Source organism: Pleurodeles waltl, chromosome 5 (assembly GCF_031143425.1).
Source record: "Pleurodeles waltl isolate 20211129_DDA chromosome 5, aPleWal1.hap1.20221129, whole genome shotgun sequence".
NCBI classification, from domain to species: Eukaryota; Metazoa; Chordata; class Amphibia; order Caudata; family Salamandridae; genus Pleurodeles; species Pleurodeles waltl.
In genome coordinates, this window is record NC_090444.1 from 1,798,258,879 (window position 1) to 1,798,283,065 (window position 24,187).

Here is a 24,187-nt window from a genome sequence, read left to right on the forward strand (position 1 = left end):
ATCATGTTAGCACGACTGTCTATGGTGGTATAGGGGTTTGTAAATGCCAGTAACTCCTTTTTGAATTATATTTCGAAATATCAGACTCTCAGTTGATATCAATGTAAACAAGCAGACATCCTCACCAGTTCCATGGCCCTGGAGCACAGACAATGGTCTGGAAATGCAGCTTTATCGGATGCTCATCCTAAAGGCCGAGTCCAGATGTCTGAGTGTTTGGGTTTATGAGAGCTCACAAGCCTGCTTGGAGTTTATCTTTGCCTGATGTTAGTGGGGTTATTTTTGTTCCTCCACAGAATGGCTAATAAAGAAGATTTGACAGAAAAGCGTTACATATTTCTGAAGAGACTGTGTCAGATCTTATGTTCCCTCGGCAACCAACTCTGTGCATTAGTGGTAAGTTCTCACCCGTTATGTGATTGTAATACTCTGCCACAGGTGCTTGGGCTTTGCACTCTTAACATGAAAATATTACTTTAAAAACGTCTAATTCTAAACTTCATTACCAATCAGTTCATTATTAATCTTCGCTCTCTATGCAAAGACTAAAGGGTTTTATTTTTCTCAGAGATGATTATTGCTGCAGGGGCAGTGGAACTCTGTAGCAAATGCTATTTAAAAAACACATAAGTAATTTACAAGACAGAATACGAGTGTAGAACCTAGCAAGATGTTACGATTTATCAGTCCTTCTTTAGAGCAAAATGTGAATTTTAAGTCTTTAGCTAAATGCAAGTGGGAAAGAGCAGTACAAGAGGAAGTTTTGAAGTATCTAAGAACATCTATTTAATTTTATGTTCCTCAACAGTCACTACAGTTGTACGTTTCTGAGGTGTGCAGGTTACGTGTAGAGATGTGAACTTGGGTGCCTAATTAGTTGGGTTTATTTGAGTGGGTGACTTACACTGCAGGCTTTGAAGTGGAGTGATGCCAGGCAAGTAAATAAAGAGAAGGGTTAGATCTCAAGTTGATTAAACATTTGTTTGAAAGTCAAGGAAATAATATTTGTTTTTTAAGTCTTGCTTAGACAATACATGTGCTCTCTTCAAGACATTTATTTACATACAGGGGACTAGAGCTCACCCATTCCTTACTGTTTGTTGGCAACTCTGTTGCTCTCAATTGTTTGGTGGTTGCGCTGTTGTTTTCTGTCCTTTGCTTGACCCTCCCCTAGAGCAAGGAAAACATTACTTGTGCCTTACACTGCACATTTCTTTAGGCATTATTTTTATCTTTGATTTTAAGGACTCTACCACATTGCACCTGTTTCAGCTGGGTCCCTAGTGTACTTCTTCCTGTCTGTGTTCCTCTCCAGTTAGTCTGCCTGCCCCCACTTGCCCTCCCTCCTTTAGTCATCTGTATTAACCCCACCCCAGGCATTATCTGTCTCGGTTGTCCACGAACACACCCTCCCTCTCGCAGTTGTTAATGTTGGCCCCCCACACGCCATAACAAGTAAAGCGATATGACGCTGGCTGTCAAAGCCCTTCCCCCCCCCTCCACAGCCTCCACTTTCAGTCTTGCCTCCCTCTGTTCTGTGTTCCGTCTCCTTCCCTCTACCGTAGCAATAAAAACAAGCATTGGCAAAGTCAATAGGTTAGCCATGTTGTACACCAGCTTGGCAGCTGATCAGCATGGTTAAAAGTGGAATAAAGGAGAGTGGCATGGAGTGTCGTACAGTAGAATGTCATGGGGTAGACTGTGGTGTTATGGAGTGGCGTAGAGGTGAGTGACATGGAGTGGCATAGCGTTGTGGAGTGTCATGGAGGGAGTAGAGTGTCATATGAGGTTGGAGTGTTGTAGGAGGGTGGAGTGGCATAGAGGGTGATGAGTGGTGTAGAGTTGACTGGCGTGGAGGGTGTTAGTGTTGTAGGGTGGAGTGGCATCAAGGGTGTTGCGTGGTGTAGAGCAGAGTGGAGTGGCATAGAGGGTGTTAAGCAGAGTAGCATGTCGTAGAGCAGGGTAGAGTGGTGTGGAGTGCTGGAGTGGAGTAGTGTCGTAGAATAGAGTGGAGTAAAGGTGCATGGGATGACGTAGAGGGAGTTGTTTAGAGCTGTAAAGTGACATAGAGTGAAGTAGTTTAATGGAGTAGAGTGGCCTAGAGTGAAGTGGCGTACAGTACAGTGGTTCAGAGTAGATTGGCATAGAGTGCAGGGGCTTATTGTATTGGTTTTGAGTAAAGTGGGGTAGAGTGCAGTAGCTTAGAGTAAGTAGCGTGGTGTAGAGGGGAGTGGCACATTGCAGACAGAGTGGAGTAGAGTGCAGTGACCTAGAGTAGATTGTTGCAGAGTAGAATGAAGTGGCGCAGGATAAAGTAGAGTGGTGCAGAATAAAAGGCAAAGGTGTAGAGTGGTGTGGAGGGCAGAGTAAATTACATTGGCGTAGAATGCATTGGCATAGAGATGAGTGGTATAGAGTGCAGTTAGCCAGAGAAACGTAGAGTTCAGTGGTGGAGAGTGCAGTCTTGCATAGTAGAGTGCATTGGCGTAATGTAGCAGAGTAGAGAGCAGTGGCATACAGTGCAGTGGTGCAGAGTAGAATGGAGTGGCAACGAGTGCAGTGAAGTAGAGTCCAATGTGTAGTGGCGTAAAGCGTTGCAGAGTATAGTGGCATATAGTGCAGAGTAGGTGGCACAGAGTGCAGTGGTGTACACTGCATTAGTTTTGAGTAAAGTGGTGTAGAGTACATTAGGTAGAGTGCAATGGATTGAAGTAGTCTGGTGTAGAGCGTAGTGGCGCAGCATAGAGTAGACTGCAGTGGTGCAGAGTAGATTGCTTCCAAGTAGATATAAATTGGTGTGGAGTGAATTGCAGGGTGGAGTGCTTAGAGTAGTGGTGTAGAGCACACTGGGGTAGAGTGAAGTGGTGGTGCAGAAAAGGATGGAGTGGTTTAGAGTGAAGTGGCGAAGAGTGCAGTGGTGCATAGTAAAGTAGAGTGCCTTGGCATAGCCTACAATGGTGCAGAGTAAAGTACAGAGGTGTAGAGTGAGTGGTGTAGACTAAAGTGTAGGGTAGAGCGAAGTGGCGTAGAGTGCTCTGGCATAGAGTGGAGTGGTATAGAATAGAGTTGAGTGGCCTAGACTAGATTGCAGTGGTGTAAAGTAGAGTGCATTGGCATAGAGTACAGTGGTGCAGGGAACAGGTTTAGAGTGAAGTGGCGTGCAGTGGTGCACAGTAGAATAGAGTGCAGTGATATACAGTAGAGTGGTCCAGTGGCGTAGACTAGCGGAGAGTTCAGTGGCAAAGAGTGCAGTATTGCAGAGTAGAGTGGCAGAGACAGAGGAAGCGATGTCCTTGTGTCCTGTTAAAAAAAAAAAAATAATAATATTTCAAAGCTGTAATTTGTTTTTAATATGTCCTTGATGCCAGCTTCCTCTTGTGCGATTGCACCTGTTGCACAAATAGTAAGAGTGACATATAGGTGTGTGTGCAAAAGGTATGGACGGGAGAAAGAGACGCTTGCTAAAGTGTTAGGAAATATTACTGATGAGGATTTGTTGTTTTTTTTAAAGCACACATTGGCGTAGGTTAGAGGTGATAACGCAAGTAGGTCAAATCTATTTTAATGAAAAAGTACTCTGCGGCAGAAGTAGTGTGTCCTGAGTTGTAGTGGCATTCATAAAAAAAAAAAAAAAAAATCCAACTGCATTTTATAGCGGAACACCAAATTATTATTGTATACTGATCTTATTTTTGGCAAAAGGTGTTAATGCACACAATACATGTAATGTAATTAAGGCGCGCTAAGTAATGTATAAACTAGGGCTGGAAAAGTAATAACAAGCGAGAGGCCTCTTTGTGTTGCTTTAGTGATTTAATAAGTAAAAAAACGGGCCCTGAAAGAGCATGTATTTTCACTTGTTGTCCATTGTGAAAGTGCATGAAGGATGCAGTGTAATTGTTGTTAGAGCTTATGGTGAGGTGTAAGTAGTCATTATCGGGCAAAGTGTCAAAAGAACCTAAAGGCACATTGCACAGCTGTCAAGTTGGAAAAGGGTTTGGGGTTTCTTAGACCTGTGGTTGGAAGATGGATTCTCAGAGTGGCTCTAAGATTGTGGTGTGTTTATTTACAAGTAGCAGGAAGATTAGTGTTACAACTTGCACATGTGTGCATAAAAGCACAAAGGAGTGAAAGTACTGTCCAGGAGCCAGTAGACTTGCTGCCTGCAGGGAAGTTGACTTTTAAGAGCATGGAGGAGTGCAGAGGGATTGAGGTAAGTCCAAGGACCTAAGAGGAATATCTAGATGGGTGATATGAAGTTGTAGTTTATGTTCATTTTATTTGTGTTGGGGATGGTGCCACTTCACCTGCTGCACAAATGTTAAGCCCAGTCTGGTAAGTGCAGTTGAGAGTGAGGGATAAACAGAGGTATGTTGTTGATATGTCTACCCCGAAGCAGGGTGATAAGTTGTGGTGTGAGTAAACAATAGCCATACTTTGTATTTTAACATGACGCTTCAGTCAAAATGTGTACTCTAGTGTAGGCAGTGTGTGTGGTATCTCCTAGTGCAAGTAAAGTAATTGTGTTCTTTTTGTCTGTTTAAAATGTAAACTGAAGCGTTAGCGTACATTTCATGTTTTTATTGTCCTGGTGTCACTGCATTTGCTGTCTCAAAATAAAGTAAGCTTTTTGGAAGTGCCTGTTCAAGTGATAAAGAAGGAAGAGGTGGTTTGAGGTGCTTTGTAGAGCAGGGGTGGTGGTGTTTGTGAAGAACAACTTTGCCTTTTCACCTATACTGAACTTGCCCCAGTGTAATTTTCAGATAGACATGTTTGGCAGCGCCTGCACTGTTATCAGCCTTCATTCCAAGTAGCGACATGCAGGCTTAGATTCTATTTGTTTTCAACTCTAGCTTGGTCAAAGGTAAAGGCAAAAGTTAAGGGGCCATCAGGCCTCCTTTTGCTCCAGTCTGACCCTGGCTGGGTGCTGTCTGGAGGCTCACACTTGGTTGCAAATGGAAAGGAGGGGACAAAAAGGCTCACTGCTTGTTATCACTTTAGAAGTGCTTAAGAGCTGCTTGCTTTTGATTTTGTTCAGCCCCTGTTCATAAGAGAAATGCATGCACTGTCAGAATGTCAGATGTTTAGATCTGCCCCAGTATCTGCACAAATAACAATGTAAATACCACTGTTTTATTCCTTTTATAGCGCTACTCATCACAGCAGGGTGTCAGAGCTCTTTACTTAGCATAAATAGTATACATTGACAATATTGCAATATACTGTAATAGTATGTTCGGTGGCATGTGTAGCTGCAGATACACATGTTGTGCATAGTCCGCCGTCTGGTGTTGGGTCGGAGTGTTACAAGTTGTTTTTGTTCGAAGAAGTCTTTTCGAGTCCTGAGACCGAGGGACTCCTCCTTTGTTCCATTGCGCATGGGCGTCGACTCCATGTTAGATTGTTTTTTTTTCCGCCATCGGGTTCGGACGTGTTCCTTTTCGCTCCGGGTTTCGAGACGGAAAGATAGTCTTAACTTCGGAAAACTACGTCGGTATTGTTTCGCTCGGTATTGGGTAAGAATAGAATCGACACCGAATCGTGAAGAGCTCCGGTAGCCCTTCGGGGTAATTTCGATCCCCCGTCGGGGCCTGGTCGGCCCGACCGCGTGTAACATCGACACTGATGGAACGGACCCCGTTCCGATTCTGTCCTAAATGCCACAATAAATATCCATATACAGACCAACATTTGGTCTGTAACTTGTGCCTGTCGCCCGAGCACAAGGAAGAAACGTGTGAGGCCTGTCGTGCGTTTCGGTCCCGAAAAACGCTCCGTGACCGGCGAGCCAGAAGATTGCAGATGGCGTCCACGCCGACAGGACACCGAGAGTTTGAGGGACAAGGAGAAGAAGAGGAAGCCTTCTCCATCCATGAATCGGACTCGGAGGAATTCGACGTCGAAGAAACCCTGAGTAAGACGTCAAAGCAAGCACCACACTAGAAAACAGACAAGGCCCAGGGGACGCCACTGCCAACAGGCCATGGCTCAACCCATAAAGTAGGTGACCGTCCATCGGCACCGAAAAAGGCCGAACTGGTGCCGAGATCGTCCGACTCGGGTCGAGACACAGGCACGCAGCAATCTCGGGACCGAGAAAGTGCTGCCGAAAAAGATCGACGCCGAGACAGCGGAACCGAAGCTGCTCGATGCAGAGACAGCGGCACCGAGGAAGATCGACGCCGAGAAAGCTCGACGCCGAAAAAGAAAAAATTCGCCTCGGAGCCGAAAACAAGCAGAGACACAGTTTCGGTGCCAAAACGACCAGCAACCGAACCAACTGCCAGCTCATATACAGAGGAACAATCACTGTCCTCTCAAATGCGCAAACACAGATTTGAAGAAGAGTTACAGACCACTGATGTAGACCACACACAAAAGCGGATCTTCATACAAAGTGGGACACGGAAGATCAGCACTCTTCCCCCAATCAGGAGAAAAAGGAGACTTGAGTTCCAAACACAAGAACAAACACCACAAAAAATAGTGAAGAAGGTAACTCCGCCACCCTCTCCTCCACCTGTAACTCACACATCACCGGCACAGACTCCGTCACATTCACCGGCTCATACCACCATGAGCCAAGACGACCAGGACGCTTGGGACCTATACGACGCCCCAGTATCAGACAATAGTCCTGAGTCGTACCCTACCAACCCCTCACCACCTGAGGACAGCACAGCGTATGCACAGGTGGTAGCTAGGGCAGCAGAATTCCATAACGTGTCGTTACACGCAGAACCTGTCGAGGATGACTTCCTTTTCAACACCCTCTCCTCCACCCATAGCTCCTACCAAAGCCTACCTATGCTTCCAGGAATGCTAAGGCACGCAAAGCAGATCTTCAAAGAACCTGTCAAAAGTAGAGCGAATATAAAGCACCGCCCACGGACCCTGCTTTTATCACCTCGCAACTGCCACCAGATTCAGTCGTGGTAGGGGCAGCTCGCAAGAGAGCCAACTCGCACACATCAGACGATGCACCACCTCCAGATAAAGAGAGCCGCAAGTTCGACGCAGCTGGGAAAAGGGTCGCAGTACAAGCTGCAAACCAGTGGCGCATCGCGAACTCTCAGGCGCTCCTAGCGCGATATGATAGAGCCCATTGGGACGAGATGCAGCATCTCATCGAGCATCTACCCAAAGAATTTCAAAAACGGGCAAAACAAGTGGTTGAGGAGGGACAAAACATCTCCAATAACCAAATACGCTCCTCTATGGACGCAGCGGACACAACGGCAAGAACAATCAATACCGCAGTAACCATAAGAAGGCACGCATGGTTGCGCACATCTGGCTTTAAACCGGAAATACAGCAAGCGGTGCTCAATATGCCGTTCAATGAACAACAATTGTTTGGACCCGAAGTGGACACTGCAATTGAGAAATTGAAAAAGGACACGGACACAGCCAAGGCCATGGGCGCACTCTATTCCCCGCAGGGCAGAGGCACTTTCGGCACCTTCCGCAAAACAACCTTCAGAGGGGGGTTTCGGGGTCAAGCCACACAAGCCAGCGCCTCAAAATCCACACCGTCTACCTACCAGGGACAGTACCAAAGGGGAGGCTTTCGGGGCCAGTATAGAGGAGGACAATTCCCTAGAAACCGGGGAAAATTTCAAAGTACAAAAAACCCTGCAACCAAACAGTGACTCACAAGTCACTCAACCCCTTCACACAACTTCAGTGGGGGGGAAGACTAAGTCAGTTTTACAAATCTTGGGAGGAGATAACAACAGACACTTGGGTCTTAGCAATTATCCGACATGGTTATTGCATAGAATTTCTCCAACTCCCTCCAAATGTCCCACCAAAAACACAGAATATGTCAAAACAGCATTTAGACCTTCTAGAACTAGAAGTTCAAGCATTACTGCTAAAGGACGCAATAGAATTGGTACCATGTACACAAATAAACACAGGAGTTTACTCACTGTACTTTCTAATACCAAAAAAGGACAAAACACTGAGACCAATCCTAGATCTCAGAACACTAAACACCTACATCAAATCAGAACACTTTCACATGGTCACGCTACAAGACGTGTTACCACTGCTAAAGCAACAAGACTACATGACAACCTTAGATCTAAAGGACGCATATTTCCATATACCGATACATCCCTCGCACAGGAAATACCTAAGGTTCGTATTCAAGGGAATACATTACCAATTCAAAGTGTTGCCGTTCGGTATCACAACCGCACCAAGAGTATTTACAAAATGCCTAGCAGTAGTAGCTGCACACATCAGAAGGCAGCATATACACGTATTCCCGTACCTAGACGATTGGCTAATCAAGACCAACTCCCTCACAAAGTGTTCACACCACACAGATTATGTCATACAAACCCTCTACAAACTCGGTTTCTCCATCAACTATACAAAATCTCACATTCTGCCGTGCAAAACACAGCAATACTTAGGAGCGACAATCAACACAACAAAGGGAATAGCCACTCCAAGTCCACAAAGGGTTCAAAATTTTCACAAGATTATACAAGCCATGTATCCAACACAAAAGATACAGGCAAAGACGGTATTAAAACTCCTAGGCATGATGTCCTCATGCATAGCCATTGTCCCAAACGCAAGACTGCACATGAGGCCCTTACAACAGTGCCTAGCATCACAGTGGTCACATGCACAGGGTCACCTTCTAGATCTGGTGTTGATAGACCGCCAAACATACATCTCGCTTCTATGGTGGAACAGTATAAATTTAAACAAAGGGCGGCCTTTCCAAGACCCAGTGCCACAATACGTGATAACAACAGATGCTTCCATGACAGGGTGGGGAGCACACCTCAATCAACACAGCATCCAAGGACAATGGGACGTACATCAAACAAAGCTGCATATAAATCACCTCGAATTGTTAGCAGTATTCCTAGCGTTGAAAGCATTTCAACCCATCATAACACACAAATACATTCTTGTCAAAACAGACAACATGACAACAATGTATTATCTAAACAAACAGGGGGGAACACACTCGACACAGCTGTGCCTCCTGGCACAAAAGATATGGCAATGGGCAATTCACAACCACATTCGCCTAATAGCACAATTTATTCCAGGGATCCAAAATCAACTAGCAGACAATCTCTCTCGAGATCACCAACAGGTCCACGAATGGGAGATTCACCCCCAAATTCTAAACACTTACTTCAAAATTTGGGGGACACCTCAAATGGACCTTTTTGCAACAAAGGAGAACGCAAAATGCCAAAACTTCGCATCCAGGTACCCACACAGGCAGTCTCAAGGCAATGCTCTATGGATGAACTGGTCAGGGATATTTGCGTACGCTTTTCCCCCTCTCCCTCTCCTTCCATATCTAGTAAACAAATTGAGTCAAAACAAACTCATACTAATAGCACCAACATGGGCAAGGCAACCTTGGTACACAACGCTACTAGACCTGTCAGTAGTACACCATGTCAGGTTGCCCAACAGACCAGATCTGTTAACACAACACAAACAACAGATCAGGCATCCAAACCCAGCATCGCTGAATCTAGCAATCTGGCTCCTGAGATCCTAGAATTCGGACATTTAAACCTCACCCAAGAATGTATGGAAGTCATAAAACAAGCTAGAAGACCATCCACTAGACACTGCTATGCAAGCAAATGGAAAAGATTTGTTTGCTACTGCCATAATAATCAAGTTAAACCATTACATGCATCTCCAAAGGATATAGTGGGATACTTGCTACATTTACAAAAATCAAATCTAGCCTTCTCTTCCATAAAGATACACCTCGCAGCAATATCTGCATACCTGCAAATTACCCATTCAACTTCACTATTTAGGATACCTGTCATTAAAGCGTTTATGGAAGGCCTGAAAAGAATTATACCACCAAGAACACCACCTGTTCCTTCATGGAACCTCAACATCGTCTTAACAAGACTCATGGGCCCACCTTTTGAACCCATGCACTCTTGCGAAATGCAATTCTTAACGTGGAAGGTTGCATTTCTCATTGCCATCACATCTCTAAGAAGAGTAAGTGAAATTCAGGCGTTTACTATACAAGAACCTTTTATTCAAATACACAAAAATAAGGTGGTCCTAAGAACCAATCCAACATTTTTACCAAAAGTCATTTCACCGTTCCACTTAAATCAAACGGTAGAACTACCAGTGTTCTTCCCACAGCCAGACTCAATAGCTGAAAGGGCACTACATACATTAGACATCAGAAGAGCACTAATGTACTACATTGACAGAACAAAAGAAATTAGGAAAACAAAACAACTGTTTATTGCATTTCAAAAACCTCATACAGGAAACCCAATATCAAAACAGGGTATAGCCAGATGGATAGTTAAGTGCATCCAAACCTGCTACCTTAAAGCAAAGAGAGAACTGCCCATTACACCAAGGGCACATTCAACCAGAAAGAAAGGCGCTACCATGGCCTTCCTAGGAAACATTCCAATGAACAAGATATGTAAGGCAGCCACATGGTCTACGCCTCACACATTTACTAAGCACTACTGTGTAGATGTGCTATCCACACAACAAGCCACAGTAGGTCAAGCCGTACTAAGAACTTTATTTCAGACTACTTCCACTCCTACAGGCTGAGCCACCGCTTTTGGGGAGATAACTGCTTACTAGTCTATGCACAACATGTGTATCTGCAGCTACACATGCCACCGAACGGAAAATGTCACTTACCCAGTGTACATCTGTTCGTGGCATTAGTCGCTGCAGATTCACATGTGCCCACCCGCCTCCCCGGGAGCCTGTAGCCGTTTGGAAGTTATCTTCAACTTTGTACATTTGTAAATATATTACTTAAACCTTAGTTGGTACGTACTTATTCATTCCATTGCATGGGCACTATTACTAACATACACAACTCCTACCTCACCCTCTGCGGGGAAAACAATCTAACATGGAGTCGACGCCCATGCGCAATGGAACAAAGGAGGAGGAGTCCCTCGGTCTCGGGACTCGAAAAGACTTCTTCGAACAAAAACAAGTTGTAACACTCCGACCCAACACCAGACGGCGGACTATGCACAACATGTGAATCTGCAGCGACTAATGCCACGAACAGATGTACACTGGGTAAGTGACATTTTCCTTATATAGCGCTTACTACCTTGACGAGGCGTCAAATCGCTTTTCGGTGAGTAGCACGCCACTCCGAAACCCAAAAGGAATTAGTGGTGGATTAGTATAGGGAAATATGAGCACAGTATTAGTATTACTATGAGTTAATTTGAGCAGAGGATATGTGAGTTTGATAGTTGGATTGACTAGAGAAATGGAGGGATAGAGGATGGAAGAATCCAGAAGTGTTAATTGGGAGTTTATAGTAATAGGATGAGGCTTGGGATGAATAAAGGAGAGATGGAAGAGGGAAGAGTCTGTGGAAAGGGTTAGGGAGATCATAGTAGCAGGAGGGGTTTTGGATAAGTCAAAGGGAGATAAATGAGTGAGAATAAAGTAGGGTTGTTTGGTAGATCATAGCAGTAAACTGAGGTTTGGGGTGAGCTAGATGCGATAGAGGAGGGAAGAGCAGGGTTATTTTGGAGATGAAAGTTGTAGAATGGGTTTGGGATGAGTCCGAGTGGGGCATGGAGGATAGATTGATGGAGACATTAGGTGATGGGGAGACAGAGTAAAGCTTACAAGAGTAAAATTTGTAAATATTTATTTTAATTTGTTATATATATATTTTTTTTTAATGAAAATGTTAATTTAATTTATAATTTGAATTGTATTCATATTTTATTTAATTTTTGTTCAGTAGAGTAGGACTAGAGTAATAGATATATAAATACATAGTAAGGGAATATATTTGCAAGGTATATAAAAATGGGTATAATAATATGACAAGAAAAGTAGTATTGTATAAACACAGACGTTCAAGATTTGTAATATTTGAAGTTAATTAATAAGTGTACTTTTCTAACATTTATTTATCTTTCCTCAATTTTTGAATAGCAAATGCTTATTTTAATAAAACATTTGAACAGTGTGATATAAAAACGAAAGCAGGGGTTCATAAGTATCTAATATAACAACTTATCCAATATTGGATCTTTCATAAATTCACATGCTTGAATCATCCCCGTCGTCGAAGTGGGAGTCCCACGGTACATAAAATAGCAATAATTAACAAATAAAAGTTTTTTGCCATAGGCTATAATGGAAACAGTAATTGGTCATCAGGCAGGTTTGGGTCTTTTTCACAAAAGGACATGGATAGGCTATATGAGCAATTATGGTTTCCATTTATTCCCTGCATGCCTTTGTTTCTGTGCCTTGAACCAACTCCACAAATAGCAGCAAATTTAATTTAATCAGGGAAATACGTTTACAATGGCTTTGTTGTTTTTGTAGCACTTTTCTATGTGTTGCCCAGTTAAATTTTGAAAGTTTGCGAGTTCAAACATTGGGTAATCTTCTCACAGTACAAATGCATCACCAAAATACGTTTTACCTTTTGTTTGAAATGTTTTAAGGGACTAAAACTAGTACGATATCAGTATCCTTGTTTGGACATAATAGTTGTGAGAAAAGTTGGACGTTTTGGTGGGAAACATTTTTAACAAATGTCTCTTAAAGACCAACATATTTTCAATTTCTGTTTGAAACATCTATGAAGTTGCTCTCAGGACTTTCACTGTAAATTAAATGAGTGTCTCAATAACTATCTGTTGCTTGAATGACAGGAATGCTCAAATCACTATCCATGTCCTCCTATAATATATATTTTCATCCATCCAGCCATACACTATGCAATGCTATGATCACCTCATCACCAACATCATCATTTGTGGTGTCTATTGATCATATGTTTGTACAGCGCATGTGCATGGAATATTATGTAAAACTTTTTATTTAATATAAATTTGTTTTCATGTGTCTAGCTATCTGTGATAACAGTTGTTTACTTGTCACCGTTGCAAACATACTTACGAAGACGACTTGACCATACTTAACCATTTTAAATCTGTCTTCCGCTTCTCAGCGTGTCTCTCTGTGGGGATTTTATTTATAGAGACAGAGGTTACTTATAGTTATGGCTACTAGAATTGTGCTGCAGAAGAGGGCCAAATTATGTGGCAGGGTGGAGTAAATTATACGGCAAGAAAAAACAAATTATGTGACATAACGCTGCACATTTTGTAATAGTATTTCATTATTTTGTCATTTTTAAACTTGGTAATACTCTGGGCTTTGGTTGTATTGCGTTTGTATCAATTTAATACCCAGATATAGCAATAAGCCACAGAAAGGTAGGTGACCAATCCAGCTCTGCAAAGGTCTTTCTTCTGTGCGGCAACATTTGTTGTCACATTTTTAGTAACTTTTCAATCGTTTAAGATAGAAACTGTTTTTGTTTGTTTAAAACTGCAGATTATGTGACTGATGGTTGATTATGTGGCAAAACTATAATTATGCAAAAATCGATGCGGCTGCACAATCATATAATTCCAGTGGCCCTGTGTGTATTCCCTGAAATCTGTAGTACTTAGCAGTAATTATTACTGGTACAATGGATTGTAATAATATTAAGCTCTGTGTAAGACATTTGGCAGCAACTCCTTTAAACCATTAGCTGGTATCTGTATGAGTCGGAAAAAATCTCCTGAAAAAAAGATTCAATATGGAACTGGGAACTAGGAATTTGTTTTGTTATGCACTTGGCGAGAACACCCTCTTAGAGAACTGTAGAGAACTACTCCATTTGATAAATGCACATTATAAAAGCCTTACCTTGTTGGGCTTTCTTTCAACTGGTTGCTGAAATAACGAGCTACTGAGGGCAAAGGGCACACCATGCGATGGGTGGTCCCCAGACATCTTCAGAGTGATAGATTTGAAGCACTCTGTTGGGTATTGTTGACATAAATTAATAAATATTTCTGGATCGGTATGATGGAAAGTCAGCAGTGCAAATAAAGCAGTGATTATAAATATCGTTCCTGGTCTATAAATATTGCCTTGCCTGCGTTCCTATCATGATCTTGTTTTATTGTTTGCTCCTTGGACTGTAGTGCATACCTAAAGTGTTAAAGGACAGTGGTTCCCAACCTGTGGTCCTGGCGGTCCGCAAAGCCCGCTCAGGAGGTTAGCGACTGCTTTCAAATTAAATAATATTAGCAAATTAGTAAAGGGTGTATAAATTGAAAAACAGCAAAATGTAAATCTGAACATTTCAAAATGTACTTTAAATCTGAAGACGTTTAAAATTTGGAGCTAAAAATTAAGTTGGTGTCATTGGATTGTGGAAGCGGTGCAAGTGCATCAAACAGAATATAGCACGGACTAGTGACCTCAATTAAGTTAAGAAAAGCTCTTACCATCCCATAAAAATTTAGATTTTTTAAAATATTTGTGAATTAAATAAATTAATACATATTTTGTGTATTTGTTGTATTTGTTTGATAAATGTTTGTTACTGTATTTTTTATGTGGTTCATATCATCAAAGGAGTTTAGGACAGGGTCTCCTGCTTCACGTAATGACACAGTGGGGGCACCTGGATGCCAATAGTAATTCATTGGGGCCCCTGGTTCCAGTAATGATTAAGTGGGAGTCCACAAAACTCAAAAGGCTGAGAACCACTATTCTAGATCTTCAATTATGAAACTGCTTAGCGTAGATGTTCTTCTAGTGTAAGTTGTTTGAGATCCTGATCTTTTTCTTTCCAGGGTTCTGATGCTGACGTAGAAACTCCTGCTAACTTCTCGGAGTTCCTTGATTCATTTCTTGATTTCACTACACATTACAGCCAGGTAAGCTGAAGGTAGAGCCTGTGGTCTAACATAGAGCACACAAAAAAGAATTTGGAATTGGGGAACCACAGGTAAAATATTGTGCGTGGTGAACACTTATGTAACTTTAAAGATGCCTCTAGGAAAGTACCATCTTGCCTGGCATGTTACCCCCATTTTCACTGTATGTATGTTTGTTTTAGCCCTTGTGTCACTGGGATCCTGCTATGCAGGACCCCAGTGCTCATAGTATGTTCCCTGTATGTGTTCCCTGTGTGGTGCCTAACTGTGTGGTGCCTAACTGTATCACTGAGGCTCTGCTAACCAGAACCCCAGTGTTTATGCTCTCTCTGCTTTCTAAAATTGTCACTGCAGGCTAGTGACTAAATTTACCAATTCTCATTGGCCCACTGGTGCACCCATATAATTCCCTTGTATATGGTACTTAGGTACCCAGGGTATTGGGGTTCCTTGAGATCCCTATGGGCTGCAGCATTTCTTTTGCCACCCATAGGGAGCTCAGGCAATTCTTACACAGGCCTGCCACTGTAGCCTGAGTGAAATAACATCCACGTTATTTCACAGCCATTTTTCACTGCACATAAGTAACTTATAAGTCATCTATATGTCTAACCCTCACTTGGTGAAGGTTGGGTGCCAAGTTACTTAGTGTTTGGGCACCCTGACACTAGCCAAGGTGCCCCCACACCATTACACGCGTGCACTATACATAGGTCACTACCTATGTATAGCGTCAAAATGGTAACTACGAACATGGCCATGTAACATGTCTAAAATCATGGAATTGTCACCCCAATACCATTCTGGTGACAATTCCATGATCCCCTGGGTCTCTAGCACAGAATCCGGGTTCTGCCAAACTGCCTTTCTGGGGTTTCCACTGCAGCTGCTGCCAACCCCTCAGACATGATTCTGCCCACCTGGGGTCTGGGCAGCCCCAGCCCAGGAAGGCAGAACAAAGGATTTCCTCTTAGAGAGGGTGTTTGTAGGAAGCTGGCTCTGTATGCACTATTTCAAAGTAAGGAATAGTATGCACAGAGTCCAAGGGTTCCCCTTAGAGGTAAGATAGTGGCAAAAAGAGATAATTCTAATGCTCTGTTTTGTGGTAGCGTGGTCGAGCAGTAGGCTTATCAAAGGAGTAGTGTTAAGCATTTGTTGTACACACACAGGCAATAAATGAGGAGCACACACTCAGAGACCATTCCAGGCCAATAGGTTTTATCTTTTCTTAGTTTATTTTAAGAACCACGGGTTCAAGATTTACATGTAATACTTCAAATGAAAGGTATTTCAGGTAGGTACTTTAGGAACTTTGAATTTGCAAAATAGTATATACAGTTTTCACATAAATGACATATAGCTATTTTAAAACTAGACAGTGCATTTTTCAACAGTTCCTGGGGGGAGTAAGAGTTTGTTAGTTTTTGCAGGTAAGTAAACCACCTACGGGGTTCAAGTTTGGGTCCAAGGTAGCCCACCGTTGGGGGTTCAGAGCAACCCCAAAGTTTCCACACCAGCAGCTCAGGGCCGGTCAGGTGCAGAGGTCAAAGAGGTGCCCAAAATGCATAGGCTTCAATGGAGAAGGGGGTGCCCCGGTTCCAGTCTGCCAGCAGGTAAGTACCCACGTCTTCGGAGGGCAGACCAGGGGGGTTTTGTAGGGCACCGGGGGGGGGGACACAAGTCCACACAGAAAGTACACCCTCAGCGGCCGGGTGCAGTGTGCAAACAAGCGTCTGGTTTGTAATAGAAAGCAATGGGAGACCAAGGGGTCTCTTCAGCGATGCAGGCAAGGGGGGGGGGCTCCTCGGGGTAGCCACCACCTGGGCAAGGGAGAGGGCCACCTGGGGGTCGCTCCTGCACTGGAGGTCGGATCCTTCAGGTCCTGGGGGCTGCGGGTGCAGTGTCCCTACCAGGCGTCAGGTTCTTAGAAGCAGGCAGTCACGGTCAGGCGGAGCCTCGGGATTCCCTCTGCAGGCGTCGCTGTGGGGGCTCAGGGGGGTCAACTCTGGCTACTCACGGTCTCGCAGTCGCCGGGGAGTCCTCCCTGAAGTGATTGTTCTCCACAAGTTGAGCCGGGGGCTTCGGGTGCAGAGTGTCAATTCTCACGCTTCCGGCAGGAAATGCAAGTTGTTTCAAAGTTGCTTCTTTGTTGCAAAGTTGCAGTCTTTGGTGAACAGAGCCGCTGTCCTTGGGAGTTCTTGGTCCTTCTAGATGCAGGGCTGTCCTCTGAGGCTTCAGAGGTCGCTGGTCCCTGTGGAAAGCATCGTTGGAGCGGTGTCTTTAGAAGTGGGGATACAGGCCGGTAGAGCTGGGGCCAAAGCAGTTGGTGTCTCCGTCTTCTCTGCAGGGTTTTTCAGCTTAGCAGTCCTCTTCTTAGGTTGCAGGAATCTGAGTTCCTAGGTTCAGGGGAGCCCCTAAATACAGAATTTAGGGGTGTGTTTAGGTCAGGGAGGGCAGTAGCCAATGGCTACTAGCCCTGAGGGTGGCTACACCCTCTTTGTGCCTCCTCCCAAGGGGAAGGGGTCACATTCCTATCCCTATTGGGGGGGATCCTCCATCTGCAAGGTGGAGGATTCCTAAAAGTCAGTCACTTCAGCTCAGGTTGCCTTAGGGGCTGTCCTGACTGGTCAGTGACTCCTCCTTGTTTTTCTCATTATCTCCTCCGGCGTTGCCGCCAAAAGTGGGGCCATGGCCGGAGGGGGCGGGCAACTCCACTAGCTGGAATGCCCTGTGGTACTGTAACAAAGGGGGTGAGCCTTTGAGGCTCACCGCCAGGTGTTACAGCTCCTGCAAGGGGGAGGTGTTAAGCATCTCCATCCAGACCAGGCTTTGTTACTAGCCACAGAGTGACAAAGGCACTCTCCCCATGTGGCCAGCAACATGTCTCGAGTGTGGCAGGCTGCTAAAACTAGTCAGCCTACACGGATAGTCGGCTAAGGTTTCAGGGGGCACCTCTAAGGTGCCCTCTGGGGTGTATGTTACGAATAAAATGTACACTGGCATCAGTGTGCATTTATTGGGCTGACCAGTTTGATACCAAACTTCACAGTTTTCAGTGTAGCCATTATGGTGCTGTGGAGTTCGTGCATGACAGACTCCCAGACCATATACTCTTATGGCTACCCTGCACTTACAATGTCTAAGGTTTTGCTTAGACACTGTAGGGGCATAGTGCTCATGCACTTATGCCCTCACCTATGGTATAGTGCACCCTGCCTTAGGGCTGTAAGACCTGCTAGAGGGGTGACTTATCTATACTGCATAGGCAGTGTGAGGTTGGCATGGCACCCTGAGGGGAGTGCCAGGTCGACTTACTAGTTTTGTCCTCACCAGCACACACAAGCTGGCAAGCAGTGTGTCTGTGCTGAGTGAGGGGTCCCCAGGGTGGCACAAGACATGCTGCAGCTCTTAGAGACCTTCTCTGGCATCAGGGCCCTTGTTACCAGGGGTACCAGTTACAAGGGACTTACCTGGATGCCAGGGTGTGCCAATTGTGGAAACAAAAGTACAGGTGAGGGAAAGAACACTGGTGCTGGGGCCTGGTTAGCAGGCCTCAGCACACTTTCAAATCAAAACTTAGCATCAGCAAAGGCAAAAAGTCAGGGGGTAACCATGCCAAGGAGGCATTTCCTTACAGTGTTACACCCTCTCCCTTTGGAAATAGGTGTGAAGGGCTGGGGAGGAGTAGCCTCTAGAAATGCTTTGATGGGCACAGATGGTGTCTACACCGGTTCAGGGATCCCCCAGCCCTGCTCTGGCATGAAACTGGACAAAGGAAAGCGGAGTGACCACTCCCCTGACCAGTACCTACCAGGGGAGGTGCCCAGTGCTCCTCCAGTGTGTCCCAGATCTCTGCCATCTTAGAAACAGAGGTGTTGGGGGCACACTGGACTGCTCTGAGTGGCCAGTGCCAGCAGGTGACGTCAGAGACCCCCTCTGATAGGCTCTTACCTCTCTTGGTAGCCAATCCTCCTTTCTTGGTAGCCAAACCTGCTTTTCTGGCTATTTAGGGTCTCTCCTCTGGGGTATTCTTCAGATAACGAATGCAAGAGCTCACCAGAGTTCCTCTTCACTTCCCTCTTCGACTTCTGCCAAGGATCGACCGCTGACTGCACCACGACGCCTGCAAGACCGCAACAAAGTAGCAAGACGACTACCAGCAACATTGTAGCGCCTAATCTTGCCGGCTTTCTCTACTGCTTCCTGGTGGTGCATGATCTGTGGGCTGTCTGCCTTCACCCTGCACTGGAAATTCCCAAGAAATCTCCTGTGGGTTGACTGAGTCTTCCCCCTGCTAACGCAGGCACCAAACTTCTGCATCACCAGTCCTCTGGGTCCCCTCTCCTCGACGAGCATGGTCCCTGGAACACAGGAGCTACATCCAAGTGACCCCCCACAGTCCAGTGATCCTTCTGTCCAAGTTTGGTGGAGGTAAGCCCTTGCCTCCCCACGCTAGACTGCAAACCTGTGTACTGTGTGATTTGCAGCTGCTCCGGCTTCTGTGCACTTCTCCAAGGATTCATTTGTGCACAGCCTAGCCTGGGTCCCCAGCACTCCGCCCTGCAGTGCTCAACCCTCTGAGTTGAACTCGGATGTCGTGGGACCCTCCTTTGTGACTCTGCGTGGACTCTGGTTCACAGATCTTCTAAGTGCCTGCTCCGGTACTTCTGCGGGTACTGCCTGCTTCTGTGGGGGCTCTCTGAGTTGCTGAGTGCCCCCTCTGTCTCCTCCTCCAAGGGGCGAAATCCTGGTCCTGCCCGGTCCCCAGCAGCACCCAAAAACCCCTACCGCGACCCTTGCAGCTAGCAAGGCTTGTTTGCAGTATTTCTGCGGGGAAACACTTCTGGAAATCCTTCCATCTGAAGGAGAAGTTCCTAGCTCTTTTCATTGTTGCAGAATCCTTGGCTTCTTCCACCCAGAGGCAGCCTTCTTGCACCTTCATCTGGGGTTTCCTGGGCTCCTGCCCACCTACCCCCCACCCCGGACACTATCGCGACTCTTGGACTTGGTCCCCTTGCCTTGCAGGTCCTCAGGTCCAGGAATCCATCTTCAGTGCATTTCTGGTGTGTGTGGTTCTTGCAGAATCCCCCTGTCCCGACTATTGTGTCCTATTGGGATAGTAGGGGTAATTTACTCCTACTTTTCAGGGTCTTGGGGTGGGGTATCTTGGACACCCTGACTGTTTGTTACAGTCCCAGCGACCCTCTACAAGCTCCCATAGGTCTGGGGTCCATTTGTGATTCGCATTCCATTTTTGGAGTATATGGTTTGTGCTGCCCCTAGACCTATGTTCCCCTATTGCATCCTATTGTAATTCTACACTGTTTGCATTACTTTTGTTACTATTACTTACCTGTTTGGGGTTTGTGTACATATGACTTGTGTATATTACTTACCTTCTAACCGAGGGTACGCACTGAGATACTTTTGGCATATTGTCATAAAAATAAAGTACCTTTATTTTTAGTAAATAAGAGTATTGTGTTTTCTTATGATATTGTGCTATATGATATAAGTGGTATAGTAGGAGCTTTGCATGTCTCCTAGTTCAGCCTAAGCTGCTTTGCCATAGCTACCTTCTATCAGCCTAAGCTGTTAGAAACACCTCTATTCTACTAATAAGGGATAACTGGACCTGGCACAGGGTGTAAGTACCACAAGGTACCCACTATAAGCCAGGTCAGCCTCCTCCAATGCCACTGTTCAGCTTCCATTTAACAAAGTGTCTGGAATATTTTCCTCCTTTATTGTTCTACAGTAAAGAACGTTTGCACCACACAGTGGCCCCTTTTCCTCTTTCTAGAGGAAATTGCAAGTGGACTTGTGAAGCTTTCAACCATATAGGGTGAAGAAGCTTCAATCTAGTGCATGATTGATGTGCCACACATAATTTCTCAAGCATCAACATATTTTTACATTGATGCATTTTAGTTGTTATTCCCCTATTTGCCTGTATTGTGGCAAATTCTCCAAACCAAGGTACTTCGAGCATGAATAGTGAGGGTACAATCTAAACCAAGGCACTGTATTCAGTCTGCATTCCCTCAAGACCCCAGATGTGCAAAGTGGAGAAAGGTCATGTTGGATTTCCACATAAATCAATCAACTGTGCTTTACTGATTCTTGTGTTATTTGGCTATACTAGTCTGCTGCATGTGCAAAAATAAAGGACACTCTCCCAACAATTTGCTTTTTGTGGAATGCTTGATTAAGGGACCCCTGCTCTAGCCAGCCTTTTATGATCATATTCCTACATCAGGAAATGCTAAGCGAAGACAAGTCACCCGCTGCCTTGTAGGGGTCCTGTCCATTCTACTAGGCCAAATGTAGCCTTTGATCCTCTTCTAAGTAAGCTACCACTTCTGTGCCTTTCTGTTCTTATTTCCTTCTGACGCATTCCATCCATTTGTTAGTGTGTTCTATTGTTTAGTGATTTTGTGCAAACTAATTTAAGGAGCGCCAAATATTATTATGTGCAATTCAGCAGTCTGTGGTATTTGCTGGTTAACATTATTTTGTGTTTTCTGTACATCTTTTAAACAGTTCCTACGCTCCGCTACCCAAATTACATGGGGTTCCCTCTTTAGACATGAAGTGTTATCCCGTGATCCTCTGCTGCTGGCTATGATCCCAAAGTACCTTCGTGCTGCAATGACCAACTTGGTGAAGGTATGCCCTTAGCAGTTATTTTCGATTGTCCACACCCTGCTGGTCAGTTGTATGAGGGGCAATGAGTAAACACGCATGAGAGACTATAGGTAGGTTAAAGCTATGATGCATAGACCTCTTTCTTCATCAAAATTCAGAAACATGATTAAACTTGTTTGAAAATTAACTCTTACATTCTGCGTATAATCAAATAGACACACATTTTTCCCCAATTCCTCTCTCCTGTCATTCTTTTCAGTTCTTCTATAACTTTCTTTCTGAAGCTTATTTTCCTAATTAAAGACATTACAAATCTCCTTTTACCTTGATGTTCTATAAAAAAAACGCTGAGCTACCTTAATTACACCCTTCAAGATGGGTTGCTTTAAAGAGAAGTAGAGCAGTTTGGGGGTAAGCCGTGTTTTTGTGGTCTTAGGATGCTAGTTACAAAAATAGCTGTATCCTGCATCTATGCAACCTTCAGTACCATCAGATACCTTATTCTGCTCTTCAGGTCATCTCGTGCTACCCAGAGCGAAGACTGCAAAACATGTAGTTTGAATGGTTCCTTGATCAGTTACACTGGGACTGAATATACTCATATATTTATTAGGAAACAGTACTGACACGGACAGTCAGTGCACTGGTGTGACTACAGTGAATGTACTTGGACTGAAACAAAAAGTCAAAAACATGACCACTCAGCAGTAAAACCTGCACTATTGCTGAGACCCTGACTTATACCCTACAAGAAGACTGGCACTGTATTGTGTGCAGTAGTAAACGGGGAACCTAGGATCTGTAAACTTAACTGGTTTTCTAACTTTCTCTCGTTCCCCAGGCGGGATATCCATCCCGAAATGACAATCCCAGTTGTAAATATTCTCGTATTGACTTTGACAGTGATGAAGACTTCAATTCCTTCTTTACTGGTAAGTCTTTCTAGTTCCTTAATGGGAGATTGTGTCTTTGTATGGTATGTCAACATTAATAGGAATCACTCCACTGTTTTCATTAAATAATAGTCTTCATCTTGCTTAATTTTATTCATAAAATTCTGGCGTTGTACTGTAGGTTTATTTCCTTCCTCTGTCTCAATGTTTTCATTTTCATTCTAGTTTGTTCCTGCCCTTCTTACCGAGAAAGAAAAAAAATGCCCTGAGCAGCCAATATGTGTTCAGTATCTTGACCCCCAATCTTCTATTTTTCAGAATAAAAATTCTTCTTTTAAAACTTTGTTTCAGCTTTCCGGGCCCAGCAGGGTGAGGTGTTGAGGATGGCATGCCGACTTGATCCAAGGACTGGGTTCCAAATGGCTGGAGAGTGGCTCAAGTTTCAGCTTTCAGCTCCTATTGACACCGGACCAGTGAGCTGTGAGTTGTTCTTTACATTTTTCTTCCAATTCTGTAATCAAGTTAAACAATTGGGTGTCATAAGGGTAACCACCATTCAGTCCCCATAGAATTACTTATTCATCATCACTTTGACATACTATTAATTTGCCTCCTATCACTCAATTGAGCTTTGCTTTGTTGCCATCATTCTCCCCTAACAATAAAGCAGCCTTCCTGTAGCCCAATATTAAATTTAAGAAAATAATCATGCTATGACCTTAACTGAAACTTAAAATTGAAATAAAATCTTTATTAAAACTAATATCTAACCATAACTCTACCCCTAATTTAAACTATATTATAGATTTGCTTCCCTTTTGCCATGCTGTCCTATATTCAGGGGTGTCCCTAGACGCCCCTTGAAGTATTAGCACACATAATAAATTGAAAAATCATATTTGAGGTGAATATTACACAGTGAAACGTAAACTATGCATCATCCATAGAAAGGGATCTGAAGCACTGAAGGTCATTTGGAACCAGGCTAAGTAGATCTGGCCTTTAAAGAGTAGAGGTGACTGCTAGTGGCAGCAGGGTACAACCCTTTTTAGCAGTTAGACTGAACAAATGGAAGCAAAATGTTTGTGATGTGCATATACAGGTTTTAAATGTGGAATGCTGCAACACTTGTAGGAAAGTACCCCTTTTTGACATGGTCACGCCCACGTTTTGCCTGGCTATTGATGCAGTTTTGACTGAAAGTGCACTGGGTTCCTGCTAAACAGGTTCTTAGTGCCAGATCTCTTTCCCTGTAACTGTGCAATTGTTCCCCAATTGTCAATCCCTTAGCCCCTCATGCAAGTCCCTACCTAGGGCCTGGGCACCAAAGAGGATCCCCAAGGGCAGCATGTATTGTGCCAGCCTCAGGGACCACTCACCTAGAACATGCAGACTGACACTACAGGTTTCATGTCTTGCTGCAGCTTAAAGTGAAAACACAACATGGCACACATCCTGTGTGCCATGTCCCCTAAACACTGCGTACAATATATGTAGCTTACCCGTACAGCAGGCCTTGCAGCTTTATATCTGAGGACATATCTGCAAGAGCAGATATACCCCTGCTATGTCTTTGACGTTTCAATGACCTAGTGAGTGAACAGGGAAGCCATTTGAAGTACATGTGATGGGCACTGGTCAATACGAGTTTGCCAGCTATATGATGGCCTCACTGAAAACAATGATGTTTGGTTATCAAACATCTCGTATTAAAAAACCTTCACTGATGCCAGTGATGGATTTGTTAATACATGCACCCAGAGGGCATCTTAGAGGTGCCCCCTGCAAACCTCCCAACTACCAGTGTTCGGACTGACTAGTTTAGCCAGTCTGTCACCCAGACAAGATTCTGGCCCCCTAGGCTCAGAGCCTTTG

The 24,187-nt window shown here is 44.3% G+C and overlaps 1 protein-coding gene across 1 annotated transcript in view; it reads left to right on the plus strand.

Annotated features, from left to right (window-relative positions):
- The window catches only part of XPO5 (exportin 5), a 579,115-nt gene that overhangs the window by 138,486 nt on the left and 416,442 nt on the right, over positions 1-24,187 (plus strand). The window contains exons 9-13 of the mRNA XM_069236247.1: positions 297-396; positions 14,688-14,771; positions 21,315-21,440; positions 22,261-22,351; positions 22,664-22,792. Of these exons, the coding sequence (XP_069092348.1) occupies positions 297-396; positions 14,688-14,771; positions 21,315-21,440; positions 22,261-22,351; positions 22,664-22,792 (530 nt within the window). The remainder of the gene's footprint in view (positions 1-296; positions 397-14,687; positions 14,772-21,314; positions 21,441-22,260; positions 22,352-22,663; positions 22,793-24,187) is intronic.